This window comes from Cucumis melo, chromosome 6 (assembly GCF_025177605.1).
Source record: "Cucumis melo cultivar AY chromosome 6, USDA_Cmelo_AY_1.0, whole genome shotgun sequence".
Taxonomy (NCBI): domain Eukaryota; kingdom Viridiplantae; phylum Streptophyta; class Magnoliopsida; order Cucurbitales; family Cucurbitaceae; genus Cucumis; species Cucumis melo.
The window spans coordinates 8,790,410-8,801,673 of NC_066862.1; the positions used below are offsets into that span (position 1 = coordinate 8,790,410).

Genomic DNA, 11,264 nt, shown 5'->3' on the forward strand with positions numbered 1-11,264 from the left:
AGTAAAGGTAGGTATGCAAATATTAAGCAAGCATGTGCACCATTTTAATTAATTTGAATTCCATATATCATTTAAAATTTTCTTTTTATAATTAATATGATTTCTCCATCCCTATTTGTCTTCAAAATAATGACATTAAAAATTAGTGAAAACCAAAAGCAACAATATAATATATAGTTTGATTTTGAGACCATGCCCACATCTCTCCCATACTTATAATGTTTTTTAGAAGAAAATTAAAGAATCTCCATTAATATATATAATGGATCTATTAACTAAAAAAAAAAAAAACATGGTGTGTAAAGTGAAAGTTTTAGTTACAAAAGTGTTGTCTGTCATTGTTGTTCATTTGGAATAAAAACAAGAAATTAAGGTGATAGAAAATTCCTTATAATTAAAAAGAGTGTATAAACAAAATATGTGTTTTTTTCTTAAAAAAAAAAAAGAGAAGAAGAAGAAGAAGAGAGATGAAATGATAAATAGAGACAAAATTGTGTAACTAACCCTGACATATGAGCTATATATACTATTCTTGTTGAAAAGAATCTGATTTTCTTATTAAAAAAAATGTCATCTTTTAGGGTTTTTTTTAAGGTTAATGATGAAAATACAAATACTAACTAATCAAAGCTTAATTAGTTGCATGTAAACTAGGTCAAAATGTCCACAAACAAAATCTCTAGAGACAAGCTTTAGGTTTTTAATTCTTTAGAACTTGAATCAATTATAACTTGGGTTAAGGTTTAATCTAAATGTTTGGTTCTTTGGTTGAAGTTGGTGAAATTTTTGCCTTGTTTATATGGTTTACGTTTAGTTAGTTGAGAATTGTTCGTTTGGAATTTGACGTCAATGGTATGGTTAAGGCTCTCTTATCTCTTTTCTTTTCTTTCTCTTCTTTTGGTCCTATGTTGGGGTGGCTTCTTTATATTTAGTTCCTATAATGTTAGAGAACTATTTTATTCTCCTAGAGGTTGTAATATTAGCAAGATGTGCCTTTTCTGTTGCGCATCTCATTGTTGGACTTTTGCTTTGTCTAATTGAATTTTCCATGTTATTGAGGGTTATAAGGATGATTTTGGTTGAACAATAATTATTTACTTGAGGGTTTTTCAAAAAAGAAAAGAAATACACACACAAAAGTGATTGATAAAGAAAATTGTTCCAATTAGAGAAAGAAAAACTCTATTAAGCTCATGTATGAGGAGACGTATTCCATTCTCATTGACACAACCCAAACACTAATATTAGTAAAAGAGAATTATTCATAAAGAAAGATTGAGCTACCCAAAAAGGATCATCCGCCTTATTAATCATATCAATCCAAGAAGGCTAATAAGAGAAAGTTATAAATCATAAATACAATTATAAAATAAATTAATTGATATACATACCTTCTAAAATGAATTGTCCATCATGACTTGCGTATAAAAGAAATGTGATGTAGAATAAGAGAAGAATATTAGTAAAAAGTCAATATCTAATTTTAATATAAGTTTGCTTAAGATTAAAAAAGATATGGATTTTAATATTGGAAAGAAAAAGAAAACAAAGAAGAATAAGAGAAGTGAAGTAAGTTGGCCGTTTAAATGGTTAAGGGCCCCCAGTCCTTACTCCTTCAAAATTCCAAAGGTCACGCCCACTAAAAGAGTCAATTTGGTTTTACTTTTTTTTTTTTTTTTTCCCTTCAATTAATTAAAAAATAATAATCATAATTTAGAGAAAAGAACACACTCAAATTAATATATTTATATCAATCTAAAATATAAATATGTTACTTTTTGTCACCATATTATGTACTTGTATCATTAGTATAAAGTATATATAATTTGGAATTGTCTAATTTCCGGTTCTCAATTAGAACAAGTTTTTAAATTAATTCGATTTAATTAATTTGTTGTTTGTTGGACTAATGGAATTTTATGAAAAATAAAATGAATTATTTTTGTAAAAAAACAAAGAAACCCATGCTTTTTCTCAATTAATTGATTATAAAATTAAACTAGTACCAAATCAAGATATTCACAATTGTAACAATTGCAAATTTTAAATAAAATAAAAGTATTGGAATAATGTTGTGGTATTATGAGATGTTTAAAAGCAGGACAGTTGTTTGTTTGTGGTTTGTAATGATAAGATTTTGACTTTATAACTTCATTTTAGTTCAACTTTATTCACTGTCTTTATTTTAGTCAATAATTTATGGCGCACTTAATTGTATAATCAGTTTTTCTTCTTTTCTTTTTTCTTATTAACAATTAATTAACTTGCTATCATTGCCAACGTAATTTTACTTTGTCAAAAAAAAAAAAAAAAAAAAAACATAACTTAATTGAAATATAGATGCCATCTATTTTACCAAAACATTTTTTTTAAAAAAAATTTAGATATATACTATGCGTTATAATTTATAAACAAAATTAATTATTGTAATAAGATAAAAGATAACTACAATAAGGATAACTCAATGATTAGTCATACAATTTTGATTAAGAGGACAAAATCCTCTTCGGTCATTAAATAAAATAAAAACAAAAAACGTGGTAGCAAAGTAATCATTAGACATTTACCTATAATGTGCTACTGTTAAAGCAATGTTATGTCTTTATACATTACTTCACGGTGCTAAGATATTCGTAAGGAAATCAATTTAATTAATTACACCTCTAAACTTTCGAAGAACAAAAAAAACTTGTACAATATGAGTGTAATGACTTTTTGCAACCCATCTAGTTGCCAAATCATAGTTGTCAGTGTAGTTAATTTTTCATTCTTAAATATACTAAAATATAACTATTTTTTGAGTAAGTGACAAAAACATGAGTGAGCTTGAAATATACCAAAATAATAAACTTTTTAAGAACTTTCATAGCCAAATTTACATTGTAATGTGTATTTTAGTGAAGAGAAAAAGAATATTATAGCAACTTCATAGTTTTTTGTTAGACAATACGTGAGGTGTAGGGTCTGAGCCAGACACTCATTTTGGCTTGTAGCATCTTCATGCTTTTTAGTATATTAGAGGTAGAAAAGAGCGTTTGATTACTAACACTATGTTTAGTTTAGCTATCACATCTCTATTAACACTATAAAACGATGACCATTTGATACATCATACATAATATTTTGAAAAAGGATATCTAAAATCTATATTTGGCAATTGATAGATTTCAAATAATATAAAGAATATAAGAAAACTCCAACGACATTATACCCATCACTAAGAAAGTCTACTCATGATAGGATATCAACTATCAACGATAAACTTTATCATCGATACAAGTTTATCACTTATAAATTTTGCTACTTGTGAAAAAAAAGAACCATCAATATGAATCTACAAGAGTTAGTTAAAGACAATTGATAAAAAAAAAAATCTATCAAAGATAAAGTCTACCACCACTAATAAACTATCGTTGATAGACTTGAAGAGCTAGATCTTATTTTAAGATATATGCATTGAGAAAAAGGGAAAAAGAAAAAACAGTGAGAGTGACCAAACAAAGCACATGTATACAAGAAGACTAAAAGCAAAAAGTAAAGGGTGAGAAGAGGTAGAGACAAAGAAAAGGAAGGGAAGAAAAAAATGAAAGAGAAAGAAAAGGACCACACTTACAATATATTTGTTACAATGTCTATTTTCTCAAATTTGCATCCAAAAACTCTCATCCAATTATCCTTAAAATTATCTCTCTCTTTTTAAAGATATTTTCTTTGCCACTAGAACAATATTGTTGTTCCTATTAAAAAATAAAATAAAATAAATAAGTACAAGGATGAGCTTATAAAGGAGTTCACTTGATAGATTTCTATTTGTGTAGTTCAAAGAGGTTGATTAAAGCCCCTTTGGTAACCTTAGTTTTTTTACTTTTGATTTTTAGTTTTTTTTTTTAACTAACTAATTTTTTTTTGTTTTTCTTTGTTTTTAAAACAAGAAATTTGTTTTTTAAGTTAGGAAGAAAAAATGAAAATGAAAGAAAAAGGCTTTTGTTTCTAAATCAATTACGAAATAGATATAATTTTTGTTTTTAATAAACAAAAAATTAAGAAACACACACAAAAAAAAAAAAAAATGACATTCAAAAGAAGACCATATGAATATAAAAAGTGGTAAATATTATGTTATTGTTTAGTCAATTAATGATATAAGAATGTGACAAATGAGATTTCTTTGATGTGTATGAAATTGTTGCATTAATTTACGAAATCACTTCCATGGGGGAAACCAAAAGTTTATTTTGGAGGTTGAGTTGGTTTCTATGAAAGAGAAGAAAACGAATGGGGAATAAGGAAATAATTAGGCCAATGCTTGTGGCTATAAATTATTGAGGAAAACACAATAAAGTTAGTGTTGGCCACCATTGAATATGGTTAGTTCATGTTTAAGTTGTCAAGATGGTGGGTTGGTGGGGCTGTTTAAATTGAAAAATAAAACACTATTCAATGACCAAAAAGGAAAATAACTTGGATATTTAATTATATATATTATAAACAATTGGAAAAATTGGAGTCGCACTAATTTTTTATATATACACAATAGATTTCGTAATCAAAGACCAGCTTTATAGGTTAACAACCAAATTACCTAGTATCTCCGAGGCATTAAATTTTTGACCATATGTTGGTTTTTTTTTCATGTCTAATTCTACGACATTGAGTGTCAAAGAGAAGTTAATAGATGATTACCATAGATCGAATACATAATTTCTTCGACCTTTATTCATGTCTTGTCTTACTACTTACTATTAGACTAATCCATAATAGTTTTGCACATTTCCATGAACTCAATATAAGTTTTCATTACTTCTTAAGAAAGAGACTAAAACATAAAGAATAAACAACAAAATATTAACCTTTGAAGGTCAGATGGTATCGATAACAGCAAGATGTGGAAAACAAAAAAATTTCAAATACAATAGTAATAATGATAATAGTCATAACGGTTACTATATTTGTAATGGTAGCGATAGGATGTAGATCTCAAGCTTAGTCGAATTGAACACTCTCACCTCATCAATTAAATTGTATTTTTTCATCACAGATTTGAAAATGGATCACATGTATCAGTACAATTGCACAACACAAGCAACCAACTCCAAAAGTAACCAGATGGACTCACTTTTTTTTTTTTTATTATCATTGATCTATTACATTTCCATTGGGGCAAACGTCAAATTATTTACAAAATCTAAAGTGTTTTTGCTATTTATATAGTTGTATTTAGTAATATTCATCAATGTCAAACATTTTTTTCTATATATTCACAAACATTTCCATGGACTTCGATATTTTGGTATCTCCAAACAAAATCTAAAAGATTCGAAGCCTTCCCACCAAAACCAAAAATATTCTTTATATAGAAGCAGTTGATTTGTTTTTCACGTTTAGACACTGTTAGCTTAGCAGTTAGCCCAACCATTACTATAATGGGGGACTTTCTGTCAAAATACAAAAAAGAATCCAACTTTTTTGTAATCACAGGTCAAAACAATGGATTCCCATGCCCATACTCCTTCCCCAACCTCGCAGAAGTTTCATATAGTCCAAAAGATTCAAAAGACACAATCAGATTTCCTACAGAACAAGCTTCACAAAAGGTTAAAGTATGGAGCCACCATCATTATCAGAGAAAGGGGGTTGGGGGGCATTATGGTAAAATGAATGTGTAACATGGCCATATGCGTAGTGGAGCAGACATGTGTTGCCTTGAATGTGATGAGTTTATGAATTATGCCAATAATTTAAGAAAAAAGATAGTTTCATCAACTTGGAAGCGAAAGGTTTGGCAGTTGAAGAAGGCAAATCCCCCACATGGGTAGGTGGGAGGAGACCATTGAGGTAGGTGGAAAAGTTTTCCACATGGTGTTATGATGTAAGGTTTGTGTCATATACAAATATTTTATAAATTCTCCGGTCATAACAGTCATAAGAATGCACCCTAAGCATGATATATCTGGATTTCACTTTCAGAACCTAACTGACAAGTTGCCATTAAAATATAGACAGGAGCTCTGGTTTGAGTTCTTTTCCTGTTCATTTTTATGGGCTTGCAGCCCATCAGTTAACCCAAAATAGGGAGTGTTTGACACATCTACTTCTCAACTCCACTAATTTCAATAGTGTTTTTACTATTGAAGTTTACAAATATCGAAAAATTTCATCTTCACAATTACAACTCTACACTCTAAATATAATCTTCTTTTAACTCCAAAGTTTAACTCTTAAACTTTAGAAATCAACTCGTTTAGATGACAAGAAATTCATGAAACGAAAGCCAAGCTTTGTAACAAGGCTGTTTATTTCTACCTCTGTTTTTTCCTTTACTTACTCCTTTGATGGTTGGTTGAGTCTTTGGTTTTGAATGTTAAGAATGTGTATAAAAAACAAGCATACTCTTGCCTAGCAACTTGAGCCTTTTGAATTTAGTATTTAGTGGTGGTTTAACACGGAGCAATGCAGAAAATTTCAAGTAAACGGTTAAAACAAATAGATAGAGAAAGTGGATATTGTTGCTAACCTGGAGAATTGCTCACTTTTGTTGATTTTGGATCTGAGGTTTAATGGGCTTCAACAGATAATACGATGAAAGCTTATTGCATGATGATTGGGCTTCATACTTCCATTCTAAACGTTCAGACTTTGTTTTACCTGGAAAATACGCTTCCCCATTGAGATATAAAGAGAGAGAGGTATCTAAGGTAATATTTTGAAAAGAATGTTATTATATTTAAAAAATTAGCACAAGCATTGAACTGGCTTTTGGATTATACATTTATGTAGACAAACTCAACTTCGACCAAAAAAACAAGAAAAAAACAAATCTCCAACTGGTCTTGTGCTCACTGAAATGTAAAAAACAACTAAGACAAGAAACAATCTCAGATCTTGAAGACACTGAATCATCGATCATTATCGCATGTTTCATTGTCTATAGTTCCGTGTCACAAAATCGGACCATCAATTGAGAGACCATCCTCCGGGCAAAAGGAATATAGCTCAAACTATACCTGGAACATGATAAACCAAGAAAGTTATGGTTAATCTAGTTTAGATGCAAGAAGAGTCTCGCAAGATAAGACTGGACACATTTTCATCGACTGGAAATGTCTTTTCATTCTCTAGTTTTAAATGGAACTTGAATTGAGTGGACGATGGCAATTGAATGATTGATAAAAGTAAACGTACCATATTAGAGCACATATCTCGCTTATCATTGCAAACACTGTCAAGATTTTATTGTGGATCTGAAAAATGAAAAATGAATAGCAAGGAAACTCAGTTAAAAGACAATATGAGACAATAACTGTTTGCACAAGTCCATCCTAGGTCGATACAACATTTTGATACATTACATGCTTTATTTGTTAAAGAAAAAAATGCAAAACCGTATTTGGGAACCTTGTGGAATAGCTGAAGAGGAACCTAATACAAATGCTATTAGTATTGTGTTCCACAGATTAATTGAAGATTGTTTATTGAATATCTTAATGCATAAGTAATTTAAGTCCGTTTTCTCATATAATGTCATATAGTCAGAATAGTGACTTACCCAGAGAGCACATATAAGAGCTAGAACAACGCATCCCAGGTAAATAGCTGTCGCAAAAATACGAACAGAATCAAACATCATTCTTATTTGTTGCCCGGGTCCAAAGAGGAAAGCTGTGCTGCCAAATAAGATGCAATTTGAAATATTAATACCTCAAGGAAAAGGAACAACACAGTGATACATAAAAAGTTTTCCCCCACGATTTTCTTCCTGTTGTTTGAAAAAAAAAAAAGAACTTCTTCTTGAAAGAAATACATGAGATAGAAAATTACAAGAAGTATTAAATGCAAGCGAGAATGCAGTGAAAGAGAACAAAAGTGCTCCTCCAAATAATACTTCTCAACTGCTGATATAGGTAGAATGTAACGAAAACAACAGCTTTCTAATTTAAATGGTTATACCTTCCAACTGCCAAAACATTGCCAAATGTAAAAAGTACAGCAAATTTGAGAGGCTTAGCAAAAACAAGTAATGACTGCAAGAAGAAGAAAATGTAGCAAATGGATCAAATTTCTCACTTAATAAGCACGGGTTCAGATAATGAGCAAAACTGAAATCAACGAAGCTGGGCTATGTCGATCTAGAATCATAGAAATCCAAATGGAACTTAAAAGACAGAAGAACATGGAGATTTAAAAAAGTCACCAATCAAGAAAAGAAAAGGAGAAGCAATGAACAAAATCATCAATTGATACTAAAGGTGAAAGAGCACAACACTACTACACAAAAATTAGCCTGCAAAGTGTGCGCGTGTGTATAAATATTACTCAAAACTCATACGCATTCATCACAAAACAAAAACACAGCCCAGGAGCAGAGGGGTAAGGAGCCCGTCAAAATTGACAACTAACCCAGCCTCCCAAATTTGGAGGATTTCTTTGCAGTGATGCTGTAAAAAGAATCCTTGTGTTTATGACTTCACATCAAACCTCCCACACAAGCACACCGTGACACATCTCCAAAAAAATTTCATCCTTCCTTTAGACTCTACCCCCATTCAAGGCTTCAATAAGCCAATCCCCATCTTCTCAGGTAAACAAGAGCATAAACCAAAATTCTTAGGAAGCTGTTCCCATCCCCTCAAAGGGAAAGAAGCTCAATGTTTTCTTCTCCTTTTAAGCACGAAAAACAGACTGAAGGATTAATGCTGTGGTTCCTAAGCTTTCTTGAGCATTCACTATTTTATGGCCAAGATTCCAGAGGAAAACTCTTATCTTCTTCTTTGGAACATTAAACTTCCAAATCAGCATAATTATAGGGGCTTTTAAGTTTTTGACTGATTCTGGTTAATTTAATAAAGGCTGAGCAGAAAGAAAACAGTCCAGGCTTTTTGAGGGACCAATAAGCTTTGTACCTCCATCCCCCAATCTAGTAGAGTCAATCGCCTGCAATATATTGACAATTAACTTCAACTCTTGCTTAGTCTCATTGTTTACTGATTATGATAATTCAATAATGAAGAAAATTTTAGCTTGTGAATCCTGTATTCACTAGTACCCCATGATATTTCTTTTACTGCATTAATCCATATGATTTTATCTTTTTTCTATAGTCTGCGGGCTGATAACAATGGAACAATACTTCTTGTCTTTGACTGACTTGACAAGAGCCTAAGTGCACTGCATTTAATGAGTCGAGATTCGCAATACAGCTTACAGTTTAATAACAGTGAAAAGACAGGTGATCATGTTTCTTTTCTTCTTTGCAACAATAAACAAACTAACTGGATTTTAAAACCAAAATTTCTCCTTTGAGTCCCCTCCCCACAGCCTAATTTTCACCCTCATGTCATAATGCCTACACTGAGAAGTTGACTTCTTTATGGCTTCTTTCCTTCCGGATTGCTGTAGACAGCTCCTTGCTTAATGCTCACTGCCCATTTCTGGTTCAGTTGAGCTCGTTGTGGATGTCATGTTCAAACTCCAAGGACATGCTCTCAAGCTTCACTTTGAAAAGGACAATGAAACCTCCAACAATCTCTGCAATGGTATGATATTGTCCATTTTGGCATAAACCTTCGTGGTTTTACTTTTGGTATCGCCCAAAATGTCTCATTTAAATGAAGATAATCGTCTACACTTATATACTCACGATCATTTTTCACTTCATTCCCTAACCAATATGCTCCCATGATCTCTTCCCCTCAAGCAAAGATCTACTTCTCTACCAGTGAGTTTGATAGAGTTATTACTTGCTTGTTGCTCCAAGTATTGTCTGATTTGGGGATTCGTCTATGAGATTCACTACTTTCATTCGAAATCGCTAAGGATCTCACCCACACAGCTAGGTTTAGATAATGACTATGATACCAATTGAAGGCAGTAGCATCCAACCCTTCTTACGTGTAAAAGATCCTAAGTACTCTCCCATAACTAACGGATAAAATCCCATTACAACATTTCATCATATTCAGTAAAAAGTCTCCATATCAAATTGATAACTGAGGTGCATTTTTCTTCCTTAAATCCCCATCAAGAGCCCTCCATTTTCAATTGGTAGAAAATCTCCCAATTGACCAAGCAACTTAATTTTTCTTCACTACCCCCATTTTAGTTCTTAGAGGAAATTCCTTAGCTTCCCATCCAAATTCAATTCCACCTTCCTTCTTTGTGGTGTTTTTCAATTTACACTTCAAGCCTCAAGAGCCAAGTCCAACCAGTGGATAGTTACAGAATATGCATCTTATTAAATCCCAAAATAAGCAATGGATACAGAGAAAACCCAAGTTACCAGTCATACCCAGAGCTTAACTTGAGGCCCAAACCCAATATTATCATCAAAATTCCCCACAAATAAAAGATGCACAAAACATTAGAAGCAAGTGAAATTGGGTTAAACGTGGAAATGGGTCAAATGTCCATACCAAAATCATGCAAACCACGCCCCCGGTCAAGCAGCCTCCAAAAGCGTACAGCCTCTGTTCAGAAAGAAGAAGAAGAAGAAAGAAAAGTGAGCAAAACCCATGAAAATTTGCATAAGGGGAGACTGTATGATCGTTGGTTAAAGTACCTGTACAGGAGTTAGAGAGCATAGATCTTCTGAATCTTCATCCAACAAGCTCTGACTACGCTCTTCATCATCGACAAATACACCATCGCTGAGCTTCCACATTTTGAAAGAAATTCAGGGTCGGGGTTCAGCTCACGTTGTCTTGTGTCGACTCGTGGAATCGTGATTGATCGTCCACAAACTACTAAAATCCCCTATAAAATGCAACTTTGTTTTCTTCAAAGGCTAATTTCATTTTCTTTTGGATCTTTTTTCCAATTTGATTAATTTGCATTAAAAAATACTTTTAATGAAAATTACTTCTACATAGATGTACTTATCTTTATGCAGTCAGAACCACCCGAGTCTCATTAAATAAAAGTTCCAAGAAGATTTAGCTTTGTGTCCAAATATTTTGGTATTTTCTTTTTCATGTCATATCTTTCACAATCATTTATTCCTATAAAAGAAAGAAGTCTGGGAAGGGCATGATAGGAATTACAGAAGATCAAGGCTGGGAAGGTTCTTAAGGGGGAGGTTCGAGGAGGGGGGACCCACCCCGATGAGGTATATATGGAAAGCAAACCAGGTCGTATTTTGGGTAAAGGCTGATGAGGCTTTTGAGGAGAAGAATCTAACCTTTTTGAGGGAGCTAGAGAATAACCTTGACATTTATTTCTTTCTTATTTTACATTGTTGTCCTTTAGTGTATCCTGTAGATATTTTATAA

At 31.9% G+C, this 11,264-nt stretch overlaps 1 protein-coding gene across 4 annotated transcripts; it reads right to left on the reverse strand.

Annotated features, from left to right (window-relative positions):
* Positions 1 to 5,324: 5,324 nt before the first annotated feature.
* LOC103485702 (uncharacterized) lies at positions 5,325 to 10,850 on the reverse strand. Of its 4 annotated transcripts, none has more exons than XR_007822031.1 (8): positions 10,556 to 10,850; positions 10,410 to 10,463; positions 7,948 to 8,021; positions 7,547 to 7,664; positions 7,183 to 7,241; positions 6,841 to 7,004; positions 6,515 to 6,645; positions 5,325 to 5,571 (listed from the first exon to the last, which is right to left on the reverse strand). XR_007822031.1 is itself a non-coding variant. In XM_008443400.3 (6 exons), exons 1-6 carry the CDS (start codon positions 10,655 to 10,657, stop codon positions 6,926 to 6,928), a joined length of 486 nt encoding a protein of 161 aa, XP_008441622.1. In that variant the 5' UTR covers positions 10,658 to 10,847; the 3' UTR covers positions 6,692 to 6,925. The 4 variants fall into 4 exon arrangements, 1 of the variants encoding a protein (XP_008441622.1); XR_007822032.1 differs by having other exon boundaries at positions 5,325 to 5,583; XR_007822030.1 differs by having other exon boundaries at positions 5,325 to 6,645.
* Between the last annotated feature and the right edge of the window lie 414 nt (positions 10,851 to 11,264).